This window comes from Habropoda laboriosa, unplaced genomic scaffold, assembly GCF_001263275.1.
Source record: "Habropoda laboriosa isolate 0110345459 unplaced genomic scaffold, ASM126327v1 scaffold40, whole genome shotgun sequence".
In the NCBI taxonomy this organism is placed as follows: Eukaryota; Metazoa; Arthropoda; class Insecta; order Hymenoptera; family Apidae; genus Habropoda; species Habropoda laboriosa.
The window spans coordinates 3043124-3064361 of NW_017100231.1; the positions used below are offsets into that span (position 1 = coordinate 3043124).

At 39.7% G+C, this 21238-nt stretch overlaps 1 protein-coding gene across 1 annotated transcript in view; it reads left to right on the plus strand.

Annotated features, from left to right (window-relative positions):
* Positions 1-12980, plus strand: part of LOC108571530 (guanylate cyclase soluble subunit beta-1) — a 56643-nt gene extending 43663 nt beyond the window's left edge. Inside the window, exons 12-14 of the mRNA XM_017933591.1 lie at positions 407-547; positions 3842-3999; positions 12472-12980. Coding sequence (XP_017789080.1) covers positions 407-547; positions 3842-3999; positions 12472-12601 — 429 coding nt within the window. The 3' untranslated portion in view covers positions 12602-12980. The remainder of the gene's footprint in view (positions 1-406; positions 548-3841; positions 4000-12471) is intronic.
* Positions 12981-21238: the final 8258 nt, after the last annotated feature.

Consider the following 21238-nt stretch of genomic DNA (forward strand, 5'->3'; position numbering starts at 1 on the left):
ATTCCTACAATCTTCCCACCCGGTACACCATAAATCAGTTCCCCAACTAATTCCCTTAAAATTCCAAATGAAAAACCGACGAAAAAGTGTCACGCACACGCAGAAAGAACGACACCAGAATCACCAAGCACTCATAAATCATCCACGTGCTTGAACTCACGAACTGAAACTCAGCATGGATGCATCTAACCTAAATCGAAACGCATTCATCAATACACATACACACCGGCGCGCTTCTTTCTCGCCTGATCGTAGAAAATAAACATTTGCTATCGATCGTTACTTTCGCGGTAACACCGTTAGAAAGCTGAACCAGGATTCACGTATAACCATTATACGCTCGACAACGGATATATTCGAATTTACGAGAAGGCTTGTTAGCACTGATCCACTTTGGTCGGACTAGGTCGAAACTGTTGGTGACAAATACATGGCCGTGAGCGGATTACCGGAGCCGTGTCGTTGCCATGCACGTTGCATCGCTCGTCTGGCGTTAGATATGATGGATCTGGCCGCGGACGAAGTGCAGATCGATGGTGAACCTGTGGTAAGTCCTTCCTGCTCTTTTTTTTACACTTTCATCAGATCGCTTCGGGTTAAGAGTGCTGTATATTCGGATCTATGGAATGCAATTTTTTCGGGATTTTCTTTTTTTTGGGGGGGGAGAAACTGTAAGAGTTTTTTGGGTGGATTTTGGTGGACGTGTTTGGTAACGTTTGAAATGTGGGAAGTATTTTTTTGGAGGGAAAATAATGAAAATTGGATGAGCTGTGATTGTTTTGAGAAAGGTAAGAAGTTTGGGTTACTGATGTCTTCGAGGACATCTTGAAAGCACGTATTGAGATGGTATTTTTAATGTTATTTTTGATTATTTGGCGATGTATGCGTGTTGAGCATTATTTGAAAAAATTAATGTAGCTTTAACACGTTGACTGCCATGATTGTTTCCTCGACGGAGCTGCGGTGGTCATCGGTGACTGTGGAGTGCCTCACATGTTTAGAATAATTAGAATAAAATGAATATAGTCAACTAAAAAATTTTGAACACCAGAGCTAACTAGACAATATTTGGAATTAGAAAAGATAATAATAATAGCAAAGCGTAATATAATATTGTGCTTGGAATAATGAAAATACAGTAAATTCTTCACAAGTGTCAGTCCGCAAGGAAGCTAAACCTGACACTTGTAGAGTCAGGGACTACGTTTTCGAGCCTCCCGCCCGCCTTTGTAGTTTGCCGAACGTAGACGAGGACAGCGAATAAAAGATACAAGTGTCAGTCCGCAAGGAACCTAAACCTGACACTTGTAGAATCAGGGACTACGTTTTCGCGCCTCGCGCCCGCCTTTGTAGTTTGCCGAACGTAGACAAGGACAGCGAATAAAAGATAAGGATGAAACGTGAGTTGAGGCAACCAAGCGATTTAAATACCAACTTTTTTCATTTTACGTTTTTTTATCCCGAAATTTTTCTTAACATATTGATGAGATTTTTCTGATGAAAATGACATCAACACGACATAATTTGAACAACATTTACTTATTAACACGTTCACTGTCACGCCAGATATTTCACTGTATTGAGATAAAACAGACGCCCTGTATTACATTACATAGTGTCGTCCTACCGTTTGACTACCAGTTGGAGAATCGGCCTGCCGCTTGACTGACACTTGTAGAATCGGCCCTACATTTGACTGACACTTGTAGAATCAGCCCTACATTTGACTGACACTTGTAGAATCGGCTCTACATTTTTTTTTTTTTTGACGTGGAGGTAGGCCGACATTAAATTAATTACTTAATAAGTATTAATAAGTAAATGTTGTTCAAATTATATCGTGTTTGATCTCATTTTCATCAGAAAAATCTCACCAACATGTTAAAAAAAATTTCAGACGAAAAAAAGTGAAATTAAAGAAATTATATTTTTCTATTATGATTTGTGGAGCCATGAAATCTCGTAAAGGAAACCGACTGGTGTAGCGTTACACGCTTGACTGACTGCGAGCGAGATAACATTGGCGCAGCAATGACGCAGACCTAGGCGTAGGACCATCTATACTGACACTTGTAGAATCCAAACTGTCTGACACTTGTGGAGAATTGACTGTACTCTTGTGGCCCCCTGAGAGCAATATGCAAATCTGGCGTGGCAGTCAACGTGTTAATATAATTGACGTTTAACCCTTTGAGAACGAAGGACTACATAATTAAGTCACTACTTCAATTTTGTTTTTTTTTTCAAACTAAATTATTAGGTATAGAAATGAATTCTTTCCGAGAGGATTCACATGATTGATTCAAAGCCACCGAGCTTCTATCGCGATAATATTCGCAAGCTGACAGAAAAATGGTAAAAAATCGTCGGCAATAATAATAATTATTTGGATCATTAATCTGTTGTCATTTTTTTAAAATAAAACTTTGATCGTACCGAAAATTCGTGGAGAATTCATTTCTATACCTAATTAATCAAAAATACATAAAATGAATTCACAATCACTCCAACTGTGCTTATTGCTTAAAAATATTGGTTTATTATTAATATTTTAATATCAGTTTAGTATTAGTTTATTAATCGCTGTCGTAGTGTTTTGTGAACGCTAATCCGAGTCTATCGTCCTCAAAGGATTAATAATTTCGCGGAAAGGAACTTCTTCGATCGCGAGAGGTCATCGATCCTCCATGAAATTTCATTGATCCTCGATATTCGTCATCCTTCTGTGAGACATCGTGAATTCTCCCTTTTGAATTCGAACACGTAACGGAGGAATCGTCTTTCTAAGTTAACTCGTGTGAAAAAAAAAGTTAGATCGAGTCTTGGAATTACCCTGAACGTGTCAAGTATGACGAAGTCGCGGCTAGCTTTAATGTGAAACCGTGGGAAGTTGAAAAAGGCGAGGATGGACGTCTTCTGCTTAAAATTCTTCAGTGGACACGCTGTAAACTTGAAACCTATTGAATCGATCAACTTTCTACTCTATCTTCTTCACTCGTACGCTTTCCATTCTTTGAAATAGCCGCTACCATTATCGTAACACACTCAGGAAGACACTTTTATCAAATTTCAACGTTTGTTTGCAAAAAATCGAACGCAATTTTAATCTCCATTACTTTGTATAAACTTGTTCCATTTGTAAGGTAGTTGACGAATTTCTTCGGTGAAAAAACATGGTAGTTTTTAAATTTGTGCACCTAATGCATCCCAAATGTTTATCTAACGGTCTGACCTACTTAAAGAATCTCCAATAATCGATGATCTACCAGAAAACGAATTACAATAACTCCTCCATTTTGTAACATTCTTACTTTCCAAAAATTACGGAAGAAAGTTAAAAGTTACATTCACATCCTCGAAAAAAATTGCAAATTTTCCTTGACTACATACCTCCCAAAAAAAAAAATCCCAAATTTGACCCACTTTTAGACTCAACCTCAGCGTAACGCAGCCCTTTAAATTTCCACGCGCAAAACACGTTTCTAACTCACAAATTAGACACTTCGTTGACGTGTGCGTATCTATCCCAGTTGTCACGACGATTAAATAACAGAAAATACCGATGAAATGAGTTGAAACGTTTCACTGGACTCGACTTTTTTCCACGAGTCGTCTCATTCGTGGAAGTCGATGCTGAGGACAGGTTGCCTCGGCGATCTCTTGCATTCGATTATCCGTAAAAAGGCTGTTGTTCTCCTTCCTGAACGCGCTCTTCCTGTTCCTGCCGCGAAAGCTTCCGCCGTGGAACGTTAACGCGTCCGACGACGCGTCGACGTGACGCGAATCCACGTTTCTCCGTAAATAGGAGATTGCCTCGATAAAGGTGCGAACTGTTCCACAGAAAATCACCATCGGGATCCACAGCGGCGAGGTTGTGACAGGAGTAATTGGACACCGTATGCCGCGTTACTGCCTGTTCGGGAACACGGTGAATCTCACCAGTCGAACGGAGACCACTGGAGAGCCTGGAAAAATAAACGTGTCCGAGGACGCGTACAGGTACGAAGTTACGTTAAGTTTCAAATTTATACTAATTCGCGGTTGTTTCCTTTCTTTCGGCAATGGTAAAAGTTGAGTTCATTCGTGAAAGAGAGGGCAAATTATGGCGAAACGTGTGTGTGTGCGTGCAAAATGTTTCCTTTCGAAAGTACGCAAGTTGTTTGTTTCGCAACGCAGGAAACTTTTACTAACGAGACCCAGTTCGAGCTGATTTTTGAAAGTTCGATGGAATTTGAAAACTAGTTTCTGGGAGGATTTTTTGAGACTTGGAGGAATATCTGTGACCTAGTATTACTTTTTACTTCCTTGTTCCTTTGGTATTCGTCAAATTGCGTGAATTCGTCGGATAGAGACAAAGTGGACAAATCGGTGAGATGTGTTTTATTTGTAAAGAAACATAATGCTGTCGTAATGACTGAATAAATATACATACAGGTGAATAGATTGGATACACCGTGTGTGAAAAATATCGAGACGATTATTAGTTTGATGGGAAGAAACGAGTGGACGAAGGTGTTCGATATTTCAAGGTCGGTTCTAACGAGTCGCTCCTATATACAGGGTGTCCCACTTGTTTCCAATCAAAATTTTTCAAACTTTGTCGGTACATTTTATGGATATAAGTAAGAAGAAAATGTTATATGAACATAGGTCGTTTGAAGCTTCGTTAAAAAGTTATTACGAAAATACAAAATACAAGAAAAATATGGCGCTGGTAAATGTTACATCCAACACCGGCAAGGACCTCAAATCGTAAACACAGCTTGCATAAACGACCAAGGTCTAAATTCTCCTATTTTGTATCATAACCTCACGTTCCTTCATATTTCTTATTTTCGTTAAAACTCTTTAACAAAGCTTCAAACGACCTATGTTCACATAACATTTTTCTCTCACATACACCCATAGAACACACTGACAAAGTTTGACAAACTTCGATCCCAAACAACCGAGACACCCTGTATATCGCGTACGAGAACGAACTTGACCTTAAAACATTCACAGCATCTCAATCAATCACCTTTTTTCCCCACGATTCTCTAATCGAGCCTCGTTGATTTTCCTCTATCTTCGCATACCTGCATGATTAAATTCACAAAACGAAGTGGGACGTTGTATCGAACGATACAAGAAATTCAATCAGGTTTGAAATTATTCGAAAAAAGGAACACTTAACATCGAGATTCAACGTCACATGAAAAATTGCATGGTCCCCTTAATTTATTCCCGACGTTTGCACTTTCGTTGCGTCCACTGTATAAATATTTGAAACTCGGACACGAATTACTACTAAATGACCCATAACCCTGTCCGGCAGCATTATCGTGACAATGAATTGTTTAGAGGGCGGACAGAGTGGGTAATTCAATTACACGCGCAAACTCAGGAAAATCTAGGAGGGATCGGTGGCTATCATCCCCTCGGGAAATTCGTTCGACGCAAAAGGATCAAATTTAATGCAAACGCCAGTCGAAATAGTTACAACGTCCGTCACTGATGATCTCTCGAGTATTTTAAATTCACAGCATCGTTGTTGCTCGTCGTAACGTTAAACCGTGCACAATTGACGCGTGAAATTCGCGCAAACGGAAGATCGTACGTAAATCATTCTACATTTTTCATCGAATATTCTCGTTCTCTTCGACGCTCTGATCTATTCTTGCCGCGCGTTTCGCTCAACTTCGCCGCGGTGTTATCGCGATAATCGTAAAACCTGTCGGTGGTGGGACTACGAACAACGGATAAAAGCCTTATGAAAAATGCAACGAAACAACCAACTGTAGTTTCGCGTGCACCGTTACGCACATTATTTACGCCTCCGTCAAACTACGAATTTTTGCAAACGTGTTTCCATACGCGCAGAAAAGCCGACTTGTCCGAGGGAACCAGGTGACGATTCAGCGTTTCGTGAAAGAGTTTCTCCGATTCCCAAGGATTCGTTAACCCGGGGATATTACAATGTGTAATTATCACGGACCTATTGAACCTGACTTTCCCTTAAGTACTCACGTCAGCCTACCGGATCCGAGTGAAAACGTCGCTTTGCCTCGATCGACGTACAAATTGCTTCGATTTTTTCTCTTTTTTTCAGTTAAGATCGTCGAAGGTCTCGAGTCAATTTCACAGTTTCTGTTCTATTGCTTGGAAAATGTACTTAGTATAGAGTATTATATTTTCTGACCAGACTATGAGAAATGTTTATGAAGAAAAATACTGAATTTTAATAATAACAAATTTTCAGGGTATCGAAGTCAATTTTTCTATTCTTCGAAATTCGAAGAAATTGGAAGTTTTGAGAGTGAAAATTTGTGTATTTTGTGAATTAACGACAAAGTATTTTTTTATCCACGTGTATTTTTCGAAATTCCAAGAGATCGGAAGTTTCGAGAGTGAAAATTTCTGAATTAACGACAAAGCATTTTTTTATCTACGTGTATTTATATAAATCTTACTTTACTTCAGTATAATGACATTTTGTTCGTTTCTATGGACTACGATTGTGTGTTTCGTGGTATTACAGGTTCGACTATGAGACGAATTTCTCAGAATTCAAAATGATTAACTCCACTTTTCGATATTCTCCCAATTTTATTATCAAAGCACGCTTAATTCCCCTTGAATAAAAGAAATTTAATAAATTTGATTTCACGGAGTTTTAGTCACTTTGAATTCCGAGCGGGTGAAGTATCGCGCGCAAAGTGGAAAACTCGATCGACCCGAGTCAAAATTTATACACGGTCAACCTGTTATTGCACGGTCAGAGCCAGTACGATTCAGGAAGTTGGCCGTTGTCTGAAACCGTGAGGCGAAAAGAAACTGCATCGGAAAGTTATGGACGAGTTTAAAATGTTTCAATAGACGCTTATATGCATTTCGCGCGTCAAACTCTTCCGAAACTTGGTTCCGTTGAATCGTGTACTCGTTCGATTACATCTTCGTCGAAGTTCGAGCACGTTCCTCGGGAAACTGTCTAACTGTGGCCTCGAAACTGTGTATCGAGTGACCCATTTTGTTCCACAAATGCGTTCATTTCGAAAAGTACATCGAATTCTGAACGTCGAAGTTATTAAAGGGGTAGGTTCTGAGATGAGTATTCCACTTCGCTCTATTCGCGAATTAGAAAGTTCTACGTTGATTTATTATGGCACGTCGATTTTTCACATACCTGAGAATGATATTATTCGTGTATTACAAACATACGTATACGGTTGATTTAAGTGCTTCGATGAGTTCAATTTTTGAGTCTTAATTGCTATGTTAAATACTGTAAGGCGACAATGGTAAAGAGTCCAAATATTTCGGTAAATTTGAGGATCCACAATATTCTCTTAATACGGTAAAGTTAGATTACTGCCAATCCTCAAGATCATCGTACAAATTCTTCACGAAGAGTACAAATATTTCTCTAAATTTGGAGATCCACATTCTTTTATTCTCTTAATAAAATATTCTCAGAATTCTGCCAATCCCTAAGAACATCACACCCATTATTTTATTAAAGACCCACATTCTATTATTCTCTTAGTAAAATAATCTCAGAATCCTGCCAATCCTCAAAATCATCACACAAATCCCTCACAAACTTTTCAGGGCCCCAATGATAAAGAGTCCAAATATTTCTCTAAATTTGAAGATCCACATTCTCTAATTTTCTTAATAAAGTATTCTCAGAATCCTACCAATCTTCAAAATCATGCTACAAATCCTTCACAAACTTTCTAAGGCCCCAATGGCAGAATCCAAATATTTCTCTAACTTTAAAGATCCACATTCTCTAAATTTCTTAATAAAATATCCTCATAATTCTATAAATCATCAAGAACATCACACAAATCCTTCACAAATTTTCTAAGGCCCCAATGGCAGAATCCAAATATTTCTCTAACTTTAAAGATCCACATTCTCTAAATTTCTTAATAAAATATCCTCATAATCCTACAAATCATCAAGAACATCACACAAATCCTTCACAAACTTTCTAAGGCCCCAATGGCAGAGTCCAAATATTCCTCTAAATTTGAAGCTCCACATTTTCTAATTTTCTTAATAAAATAACCTCAAGATCATCGCAAAAATCCCTCACAAATCCTCCATCATCCACACAAAAATAATCCTCCAGAATCGCGTAAAAATTCTCAATCCGTAAGAAGATCCAAATAGTTCCTCAGCGACTCCGGTATCTGAAGCTGCTGTATCCCGTGCGGCAACGCCCAGTTCTCGAACAGCGTCTCACGGATCCTACATCTACAGAGATGTCTCAATTCCGGCGGGCTCAGGCCGCTCCTCTCGGGTGGCAACAATTTCTGCCCCACCAGAGTCGGATACTGTTCGTAAACAGAAACACTAAGAACGCCGCTCTGATCGGCTATGTGACTGGGCGTCTTTACGAAAGCGGTCGTCACGGTTCTCAGCACCAGTCTCAGGCAGACCAACAAATGTTCCGGGTACACGATCCGTTCTTCACCCGGTCTAGCGTCGTACTCGCTCAATCTTGTCAGCAGCATCTCCAACGGAGACGGAGCTAATTTGTCGGACTCGACGGAAGCACCGTAACGGAGCATGATCAAAAGAATATCCGGGCTGCCGTGTTGAATGGCCACTCTCAATGGTAACGCCTGGCCGTACGATTCCATTGGAACGTCGATGAATCGGATTTTCGTTGGGAAAGATTCGCATCGATACTCGAGACGACCTACTGTAGCATGATGCACGAAATACACCAAAGCTCGCATGTTCTCCTCGCGATCCTCGAAGTCGCTCTTCCAGCCGGACAGGAAGTGTGTCACTCTTGTGCCGAAAATTGCACCGACCAGAATTCGCTCGAACGTCTTCTCGCAGTAGAAGATGTCGTTGAGAAGTCGCGAAACGATTTCGTTGTTTCTGAGGTCCCAGTCGAAGCATAGTTTCGCTGCTACGTAGAGAACGTTGTGGAACTTTCCCAGCATGCAAACGTATCCGTTCTCCATCATGGCGATGTTGTGGTAGCGCAGAGCGGACATCACTATTCTTTCGCAGACGTCCTGTTTGTCCAGGTTCTCGGCTGAAATGTTTGGAAGAATGTTAGGTACTGTTGGTGAGGAAAATGGTTTCGTGGTTTGTTGCGAGATCTTTTGTTAGAAATGATGTGCAGTCTCTGAGATTGCTTGGTTATTTTGTTTAATTAAATTAGTGTAATGTAGAAATGAAGCTAGTATGGTTATTTTACTTAATGACATGCATTTGGGTGTTAAGGTTGATTACAGTATTTTATAAAAATAATGTGTTTAGAATGTTATATGAAAAATTGGGAATTTTCTTTTTCATGGAAATAGTGTTCCACCCATTTTCAATTCAAGGTACCAAAATTCTCCACATGGTTGCAAACATAAAATAAAAATTCAGACTCGTCTGCAGTCAAGGGTTAATTAAGAAGAATTTCTTTATAACGCTACCTGAAAAATTAGGAATTTTCTTTTTCATGGAAATAGTGTTCCACCCATTTTCAATTCAAGGTACCAAAATTCTCCACATGGTTGGAAAAATAAAAAAAAAATTCAGGCTCCTCTGTAATCAAGTGTTAATTATCACAAGAGATTGAGGAATTTATTTTTCTTTTATTTCATCGACGAAGGAAATCGTCTACAGAACCTGAAGCTGTGATTAACTGGATTTAGGTTAGGTAGGTTCTTGTAACTAAGGATAACAGTGCTCGTAAACATGATAATATCTAGCGGTAACCACTGGGTTGTGGTTCGAAGGATATTTATGTTCATTGTTGCTATTAATTGATGACCAGTATAAAGGTGGCAGTTACGATATTTATCGCGGTGAAAGTAGCGATGTTAACAGCAACGTCACCGTTTCACGATGACTGCACAATGTTTCACTTCCTCGGAGACGTAAGTCTTTCTTGCCGGGTTTAATGCTCGAAAACATGCGGAAATTACTCGTGAACCTCTTATTTACCAGCGTGACCCACCGTGGGTCATTTCAACACAGAAGAAACAAAGAACTAACGTCCATGCACCCTGAAGCGTACACTGTCGTTAAAATCGGGACTCATCAAGAATTTTTTTTGTCTTTATTAAGCAACAGGTGTACTTTTGTCGTTAATTTTTTATTTTCACACTGTTTCCAAGCGTCTCTCCTTGTCTAATCTCTCAATCCACCACGAACACCGACGCAACTCGCGAAACCCTCGTTTCACGGACGAGTAATTCCGGTCACATCGCTCCGGATCGTCGGTTTGCATAATTTTTCGAAGAAAGTAAAATCATACGGAGGCGAACGATGCACAAGTTTCTCCCGCATGTAACATTACACAGAGGATCACTTTCTTTCCGGTATTCTCGATCGAGAGCCACTTTCATGGTCACACAATACAGTTTCTAGGAGGTCGCTGGACGAACCTCTGCCAGCCAGTGATTCGGAAATATCCGCGGGAGTGTATTGACACGGTCCGAGACCGACTCGAATCTCTCCTCTTTCTTTTCGAGTCTCCGTTAGACTTACGGTAAATCTTTCACGAAAATCTCTATCAGAATGATCTACGATTTTCTAACAGATTCGCGATCGTTCGACAAGTCTGTCGAACGAAAGATTAACCCTCGTACGACGAAAAAGAATTTTTTAATTAATGAACTGTTGAATGTCAACTTTAGTTTTTGTCTCGTTGAATACAAATATTTGTCATGTTTTTACCATTCTGTGATAGGAAATCTGTGAGATTGATGTCTCCTCGTAAATTTCGGATAAACAAAGCAATTGTAGTGATCCTCGCCAGGATGTAATTAGGCATGTGCAGGCAGTAAATGAAAATCCTGAACTCAAAAGTAACCTTTCCATCGTGTCACAAAACCGCTTCTACAGAAAACCTAACAACGGTCATTTCGACTCGACAGCGACAAAGTCAGACGGCTCAGATTACGCTTAGTACAGGAAACACCACCCATTTTATGTATCAAACGTAAATAAACAAGAAAAATATAAAATATATGTAGTTGAAAGTATACACATTTATACACAATTCCTTCTCGAAACCCGTGTACGATAGAAATTTTGCTACGGGTCAATAATGACCCCGCATTCGTCTCCCGCGTCCGTCTAAAACCATTCGCCATCCGAGGGTTAGCCCCTTAACATATGACAACCTGTCAGACTCGTGGCACAGATTCTGACGAAGATGTGAGAAAAATCGTTACATTAGTAAGAAAACTTCATCGTAATCCTAAATTCCGTTTGAATTTCTAAGACTGAGGATTGCTAAATGTAATTAATCTGTGAAAGATTAGTTTTCGTTACTTGATACAGTACTAAAGTAGAAAATGGCTGACGCTTAGATGCGTAGTCAGAAAAGTAATCATGTGTTAAGGGGCTAAGTAAGACGAGATCGTTTACCTTCTGCACAGCTGTTTATCACTTCGGAAAAGTAGCCGACCATCTCGCGACGTTTGTACCGCGAGGCCAGGCAACTTCGTTCCATCTCGGCGAATAATTTGTCGAAGTAACAGTCGATCAACACCTCCATCGTTCGTTTCAAGCTCGATGGAAAAGCTCGACGGATGACGTGCACCGATCGCGCGTAGACTAAGGGCCTGTTCTTCGACGTTTCAACCGACTGTCGCGACCATTGTACACCACGAAATGATAGCTGATACGAGGAACAACCGGGGAAACGAGAGACGGCTAATTCGATTAGACGTTAAATAAGTAGATTCCAGGGGCTTCCCGTGTTCGTTCAGCGAGGGGACGACGAGATCGTTCCTGAGGTTCTGGTAAAAATTTCAACTTTGTGGATTTGTCGATGTACAGGCGGAAACGTTGGGTCTTGGTAATTAGCGATTTTTTATATTGGGTATGTTTATGTGGGTAGTAAATTACAAGATGTCAAAGTGGATGGGATAGGTGTGCAACATACTTTCTGCGAGGAATGTTGCAATGTTGCTTTGAGGTTACGTGGGAAAGATCGTGTATTGTTTCGATGATTTTGAGATATGTTAATGAGAGAATAATTGATAAAAACTTTCCTATTTTACCTTTCTGTTATTTTATATATTTACATATTTTTAATATTAGTTCAAGAAAGTTGCAAAATCGTGTTCAGTTATTATTTCTCGTTGCATTTATATAGAAAATTTGTTGCAACTGAATGTAGTACTTTCTTACTACATACTAGTAAATAAAAAATAATGAATTTTTTTTTGCCACATAATAAAAAAATATTTCTTATACATACTATACTTGTTACAACTGAATGTAGCAATTTAAATTCGATTTTTTAATCTACTAATTAAATTCGTCGCATTCTCAATGTATAGTTTATATAAGAAATATTTTTTCCTTGCCAAAGAAAAAGTTCTGAACCAAACTTTGAATAAGAAACAAACAGATTTAAACGTTTTTTAGAATACCATATTTTAATGATAAATTTATGCTCGAAATTGTTGTATTTTCAAAATATTAACGATAAATATTCTTCTCTATTTATTGCAGATATCTGTGCATGCCGGAGAATCAAGATCCCCAATTCCTGTTGGAGTACAGAGGACCCGTGACGATGAAGGGGAAATCTGAGCCGATGAACGTTTGGTTCCTATCCAGAGAAAGGGAGCTAGCCGCATAAATTCGCTGTCCTAAAAATTCATTCTACCACTTCGGCACGACGAACACTTCACTCGTTTAAACGCATCGCATAGGGAAATAAGATTTTTACTTATGGCTCTAATATCCCATAAACGAGTAACCATTGGATAGCTAATAGCAAAACGCAAACCGTGGAAAATCTGTTTATAATTGCACGACATTTAATCCTGAGACGACTTCCTTGAAACGTACGCGAACGTATCGATTTGCAAAGCGACTGTGCAAAAGAGAAATCCCATTATAACGTGTTTACCAATCGTAAATTACAGTTAACGTATTACCGTAACCGCACAATAAGAGTAATCGGCGTGCTTTAATGAGCGTTGCAAGAGGAAGATGGAAGTTTCCATAAGTGATGGCCCCCGAAGCAATAAAATCAAACGCGTAACGTTTTCTTCGTGCGAATGCCTATTCGTTAGGTAACATCTCGATTCTTCGATATTACTGTGTTTATTGTTTTGCACTCTTCCACTTCCTTTTTCACTTGCAAAATTCTCGAGCGAACAATTGAAGGGAGAAAACTTTCGTCATTTCTTGACCAGTGGGTCACGCGTGAACAAAAATTCATCACAATTTAGTATCTATCCATTAAAAGTTCTTTGATAAAATAAATCGATTCCAAAAGTGTTAATGTATGTACAATTCAGAAGTCGTCTTAGGTTTAACGTGTTCAGAGGGGTGTGACCCATGGTGGGTCATCGAGTGGGTCACTAAATTTCCGAAGTGACCCACGGTGGGTCATTTCAAGGTGGATGACAAAAAATTTAACGAAGCGGGTGACCCACGTGGGTCAGGGTGACCCACCTTGGGTCATTCCAGAATGGATGTCAAAAAATTTAATAAGCAGCGTGATCCGCGTGGGTCATCGAGTGATGTTCTTTTTGCTTGTTTCCCATGCGTGGGTCATTCGTGGAATAGGAATAGACCCGTGTGGGTCATCAGTGGTGCTTCTATTTACCGCCGTGACCCAACAATGGGTCACTCTTTTCATCATTCACGATAAATAATCCATCGATGGGTCACGTCGAAAAATAAGAGTCCCACTCGATGACCCACCATGGGTCACACAGTCCCGAACGTGTCAGTATCGCGTTGAAAAACGGTTCCTCGTTAACGTGCATCGACGTCCAATAGGCAATCTCGATTCTCCACGTCCAATCTACGACTTCACGACCAGTGTTTACCAATTGTAAATGTAAGAGGCAATCAAATATAAGTGTCACAGATACTATACTATCGATGGTACGAAACATTTCTTTTCCCCACTGTTTTCGTCGGTCGAAAATAGTTCGTCCTTCCAGAGGAGCCACGTCATAGGTCGCCAATTTGATATAACTTCACCCTTAAACGAGGAAGAAAGAAAAAAAAAGAAGGGACACTTGGAAGCAGACAGAGGCCGATGGAATGCTTCGAAGCTGGAAGGTGTAACGGAACCTGTTCTACTCCCCAACACGTCCCACGCAAGTCGCAAGGTCAATACATCGAGGCTTGTGCATAACACGATGCGGCACAGATTCCAACAATCATTTTTCCCTCTTTCCTACGAGGAATATCTCAATATAACGCCACACCACTTGCCAGAGTAATATATCACGCTTGTTAGGTACCGGCCATTCGTCCTGGTTCTTTTATAAGTACCAGATGCAGTACATGCAAGCATACACGCGTGTTTTATTATACGTCGGATTTTTTTATCGGGTAATACCTTTTTCTTTCCGCGCTGATTTGTTGAAGTTCGTTCTGGTCCCTGGGAATTTTTTAATCAGAGGTTAATATTTTTTCTTATTTATTTATGTGTAATATATTTTAGTCAAGCGTATGAGTGTAATTACTGTTGATTAGGAATGTGAAATTTTAAATAAATTTTGGTTAAATTGAGTGACAAAAATTTGTTTCATTTTTTATTCATTTTTTGTGTATATGTACAGTATATTTGGTTCAAGAGTACGAATGTAATTATTGAAAAATGTGAGTAAACTGACGAAGAGGAGAAAATAGTATTAACAATCACCGTCGATATTTATCAATCAATAACGATCAATGGACAGCAGCGTGTTTCTTCGACGCGTCTCGAAGCAAACAGATAAGCTCGACAATATAATATACGATCGACGAAGAAAAATGATACCAGTGCTATACATTTTCCCTCTGAAATCGACTAACCTTTACACACGAGCACCGTGTACAATGACTCGAGAAAGAATTTTCCGTACACGTTTGCACGGCGAACTAACCACGGTACGTGTCAAACACGTGAAAAAGTCATTCCTCATTTTGCAAGAGTTTTACTCGCGGAAACGATACACGATTTCAAAACGCATGTTAACGTTCGTACACGAACACCTGTTTCATATCGAACCGTGTTCACACGATATCACATACCCGACAGAGACTTGTACACACACAGAAACAAGCTTCCATAAGAAAAAGAAGAGAAAATAAAAAACAAAAAAAAAAAATAAAAGAATCAAGAATTCCCAAGAGTGCATTATGGTTTCCTAGACACGCCAGTTGCATGTTATTTTAACTGTTTATAAAGTTACTTATTCAATCGCATGCCGGCGGTAAGTGGTATGCAGAATACAGGTTTTCACAGCGTGGAAAGAAAGGCGAACACTGGCCAACTGGTTTACCGGGTGAGGTATGTGGAAAATAAGGCCAAATAATAAAGAGTAAAAGAAACATCCGAGGCTCTGTGGTATTAACCGATCGATGCCAATACCGTCGATCTCGCGAAATTCGGATTTCGATGGAAAAACGACGAAATTCTGACGCGTTTCGAAGCTTCCTGACCGCAACCCAGATATGTATTTAGCACACGACGCCTTAGATATGTCCATTTCACATCCATTTCTCGCAAAGACGCAAGAAACGTGTAAAAGTTACGTCTTTAACCCTTGGTACGGTGTTCGGGTCTTTTTTGACCCATCGCCTTTCTATTTTTTTTTTACTTTTTCAATAACTTAAGATTGTGTTAAAAATTTATTGTCTAGGTAACATCGTCTGGTAACGAAAATTGTTACACACAAGATCCTCGGGTCTTTTCTGACCCGTGGCCTTTTTATTTTTTTAATAACTTTTGCTGTTGTGAAGTTTATGTTCCCTTGACATTATACTGAAAGTTTGTTGTCTAGGTTCAGATGGTTTGCTGATAATAAATATTGTCACACTTGAGGTCTCTGGGTCTTTTTTGACCCAAGCCAAATTTTGACGGAAGAACGAACTAGGTTAAAGTCAGACCGTAGTATCATTTCGTGGATTCAGACGTCTTTTGGACATTTTCAGGCTTTCACGCGAATTTAGGCTCTTTCATTTTGGATGAATTTGTGAGGTGAAATTAATTCCTCCAGCGAAGCGAAATCTCTCCTTAAAGACTCTATCTTTTCCTCCTGATGCAGCATTAAAGAATCAATTAAAGAGCCATTTAAAAAATTGCTTTGCATGCGTCACAAGTGTCTTAATAAGTAGAAAAAGATTTAACATTGTCACTCGTTGAACACACCGAGAAAAAAAATCCTGAAAATTGCCGAAATTTTCGGCGTGATTACTAAAGTATCCTCTTAACCCTCTGAACTCCTTTGTTGACTCGACATCAACTTTATTCGCAAGTAGGAGTCATTCACTTCTATATGGAGTCACACTCGGCATTTTTAAACTGCCAGTTTAAATACGTACGATATTTCGCAATATTTTCTTCTCAGAAACGAAAAGGAAATTTTCAGAAAATTAGAAGTACAAAGGGTTAAAACGTTCGCAAGACCTGATATCAACCTTATTTCTCCTTCTTCTCTCTCAAACTTCCAATACACAGTAAAATCGTGAAAGCTAAATTGGCAGGGCGTGAATTCGTAACAACCTGTCTCGAATATCGACAGTCGATACCTGTAGCCATCGAGCAGAGCGACAAAATGGCGTTCACAGATTTATTCACCTTTCGCATCTACCCGCGGAAGGTACTTCCCTGAAAAGCGACAGTTCCACCGTCGATTTCTACTCATTTGAATAAAGATATTCAACGACCGTTTAAACATCACGCGAGGTGAATTAGCGTGACATTCTTTTGCTCTCAGGTAGCTATACCCCTTATCTGGCGAAACGGCCAAGAGCTGGTAGATAAATTTGTGGAACAATGCCCTCGAAGGATACGGAAGGAACGCGCAGAAATATTCGAGAGAGATTAAGGTTGGTAATAACGTATGAAATTAACCTGAATAATAATAACGGTGCTCGGGCAAGTGCGGGTCGAGTAATGTTAGATTTGGTATCAGCGTAAACGTTAATACCTCCTTTCAACACAGCACTTCCTCAGGTGGTAAACAATTTTTTCCTTTCAACAGTTCTCTTGTAATTTTATCGATCGTTTCATTCTAGGCGACCTCGAATGTTACAATGTTAACCCTTTGACTGCTATCGGCGGCGATAGTTAATAGTTCTGTAGTAAACGACCACACTATCGGCGCTTTTAACACTATTTAGGTTTACGGGATGTGTCATTTTGACGCGTTCCGAGTTTCACGAGGTGAATTAGAGAAACCGTTTACATTTCTCTCCTACCAATTATAAATTTTATGTGAATACATAGTATCGCATAGTTTCGTTTATAAGTTAATAGTGTGTATGTTATTTTTTAAAGAAAATGTGCGGTTTCATTCACGCGTGAAATTGACGCGTAGAGATAGGTAATGAGAAATGTCCGTGAACCCAGTGTTAAATATTACGTTCATATATTCTTTGTTACCGATATAAAATATAAAATATGAAAAAATGGTCAGAAAAGCAAATTATGGAGGTAATTTAATTCGTGAACATGTTTTATAGATAGTGACTATTAACACTAAACGTACCACTCCGGGCTTTTTTTTTTATTTAAAACCATAAGTTTCTTCCCGTTCTTGTTCAAAATAAAAATGCAAATATGTAATCTAAACACTATTTTCTGCGTTGTTTCCTGTATTCGATTGACAATCACCTATATTCCTTTCGGAAAAATATGATTATTCCATAATTGGTCACAAAGTGTCGGTACGATTAGTGTTAAATGCTATAACTCGACAGCGACTGCTTTACTCCTGAGTGGCCAAAAGTCAAAGGGTTAATAACGCCTTCTTTCTTTTCTGTTCAAAAATTAATATTCTTTGGTACCGTCGATTTTTCCTCTGAATATTTGTACGTGACGTTTCAGCACTTTATCAGTGGCATATGGAACGATTTGCTCGATTTTAATACCGTGGAATTCCGCACACAGAGCCCGGGGTAGATGAAAATTTTCCGCGAGGGAAATGAACGTGTTAAACGTGAATAAAACGTGTTATACGTGAGTTTGGAGTTGATACAACGATTAGAAAATATCGATCGGTCCTCCGTTGGGTAAATGAACTCCTGTGGAAATACACCAGCACTTTGCTCGTCCGACAAAGTCCCTAATAAACGAGATTAAATGTTGCTAACCAAGGACCTTATTCATTATGCTACGCAGCTCCTGGTAAATGAGATTAAATATGTTGAACCATGTAACAATCTCTCGAACGTGTAACAGTCTCTCTAAATGGCACTGGCATAAAGTTTCACGTGTCGCGCGTGTACCGAACGCTTAAAAGTTGTACAAATTGGCTTAAAATCGAGTGAAATAACAGTGGCAATTATCAAACACCTCGAGACACGTTCCGCTGAAGATATATAATGCCCCTGTTAGCGATAAACTCGCTCGTTAAACGAACAACAATAGCAGATGGGTGCGCGTTTGATGTGTTTCATCGATAAAAAGCAGAAAATTACGAAGGACGAGTTTTAACGTAATTATATTTATGAAGTGTGAACGCGGTTTTAACGTTTGAAAAATGCAATTATTAATCTAAAGTGTGAACGCGGTTTTAACGTTTGGGAAGTGCTATTATTAATCTAAAGTGTGAACGCGGTTTTAACGTTTGGGAAGTGCTATTATTAATCTAAAGTGTGAACGCGGTTTTAACGTTTGGGAAGTGCTATTATTAATCTAAAGTGTGAACGCGGTTTTAACGTTTGGGAAGTGCTATTATTAATCTAAAGTGTGAACGCGGTTTTTACGTTTGAAAAGTGCAATTATTTGTCTAAAGTGTGGCGTAAGATCGCGTGCAAGAAAAGAATAACTCGTGAAAACAGCGATTTGGAATATATTAGTTTGAAAAGTGCAACAATTTGTGTAAAGTGTGAACGAGGTTTTAACGTTTGAAAAATGCAATTATTTGTCTAAAGTGTGAACGCGGTTTTAACGTTTGAAAAGTGCAATTATTTGTCTAAAGTGTGAACGAGGTTTTAACGTTTGAAAAATGCAATTATTAATCTAAAGTGTGAACGAGGTTTTAACATTTAAAGAGTGCAATTATTTGTCAAAAGTGTGAACGCGGTTTTAACGTTTGAAAAATGCAATAATTTGTCTAAAGTGTGAACGCGGTTTTAACGTTTGGGAAGTGCTATTATTAATCTAAAGTGTGAACGCGGTTTTAACGTTTGAAAAGTGCAATTATTAATCTAAAGTGTGAACGCGGTTTTAACGTTTAAAGAGTGCAATTATTTGTCTAAAGTGTGGCGTAAGATCGCGTGCAAGAAAAGAATAACTCGTGAAAACAGCGATTTGGAATATATTAATACGTAATTTGGTTATCTAACGAAGCTAATAAGAAAAGAGAGAAGGCGTCGATTGTACCGTCTCGTTCTTATTCAGATTTTTCTCCTCTCCTGTTTGCACTTCGAATCGATCCTGTTGATTCTCTGCAGCAGGTTGTTGTTCCATCGCGGTGGAATCAACTTATCCTGCTCCTTTTTCATCTTGCCTCGAGATCATCTTCAACGAGGTTACCAACAGCGCAGACCTCTTCAGTAGCCACCTGTTCAAGCACTAAGTGTGATAAAGGAGAACTAAGAACGAAATGAGATTCACACTTGCAATTTACAATCGTACACTTTCTATAATGCGATGTAAATTTATTTATAGTAGTATTTTGTATACGATATTTTGAAAAATTCCTTTCAACTCGGTGTTATATCACATCGCGATAAATAATTCATTTTTAATTTGCACGACGATCTATGTCAAGTATATTATACACAATATCATCGGGCAGCTAATTAACATCGATAATCAGGTGCCTCTGATTATCCTCATTTTGCGAAAATGTAATCGTCTCAGCGTGTACAGTTGATGGAAGAAATGTGGATAATTATAATTCACTCTGGCGTCGAAGTTTACATCTTCGAGAATATTAACGAGCAAATCGATAAAAACCTGAGAAGATGATCGGAAATCTCAGTTAGGATTAAATAGATAAAGTGTGCTTCAGCTTTGATTCACTCAGAAAGTGTAAAATGCTGCCTAAAACACTTTGTAATCAGATGACTCTAATTATCCTTATTATGCAAATGCATGAGTCTGTTGAGGAATCAAAAAATTCCAAAAAACATCAGAATAAACTCACGTTAGTCTCATTCAGAAAGAAGGTCTTAGAAAGTTCATTCAGTAATCGTACAACTCACCGCCAATTCAACCCGCCCAGCTACAATCAAATAGACTACTATATAGTACACAGTGTCGGTGAAATTTCGGCAGGTGTACCCGTACGATCCAGGTATACACACCTCGAACCAACCTCGCACACACTCTCCTAAACCTGTCCATATACACGAGAAAGCCGGTGAACGGTAAAGAACAGGTATTTAAATGAGAAACCTGATAGTCGATTCTACCTGGCTCGATAGAGGACGCCACGTCCTCCTCGAGCAAGTGCTTACGTGCCAGACGACTTCCAAGACTCGTTCTCGTCCTTCCCACCCCCTTTTCCTCCACCACATTCGCACGTCTTTCTCGCTTATTCATCCATACACTCTCTACACACACACGCTCTCTCGTTCGTCCTTTCACTCGCTCGATCGCTCGCCGTTTAACGTGCGCTCGCTTGTTCACTCGCACGTCCCCTCTAGCTACTTATTTACCTACCAACACTCTCTCACACACACACACGCTTCTTTCACTCGTTCACTCATTCACTCACGCTCGAGGGCCCACTCGTTCATTCTCTCGCTCGCGACGCTCCTACTCCTTTCCCAGACCGTTCGATCTCCGTTCCACCGTGTGTCTCGCGGAACGTGCTGATCACAGTCTCCTCGGACCCAAGTCTCCCCCCACTCCGCCACCGCCCAGTCCCAAGAACTCGTTCCCCCACTCCATGTCTCGCCGTGCCCCGTCGCGAGGCCTCCAACTTGGGTCCCCACCTCGGCCAACGAAACTGCATGAGTAAGTGTCAGAGGCACTCAGTACAGTTACTGACGGCCCGTACCGTGAACGATCGCCGTCGTCGACTATTGTCATCGTCGTCGTCTCGCGTCGCGTCGTCGTCTATCTCGATTAGAGTTACTTTACCATGCGTCGCTACTGATAAACGCGATTAGTAAGTGGCGGTTACACACGTTTCTCTCTGTCTCTCTCTCTCTTTCTCTCTCTCTCTGCTTTCCTTCTTCACTTTCGTTCTCTCTTTCTCTATTTTTTTCTACCCTATCCCCGCTGTTCCGTCCCAGGAGAGAAATTTTCCTGCGTGCAAGCTCTCGCGGTGCATTTCGTATTCCGCGCGACATCCCTCGAGTGCAG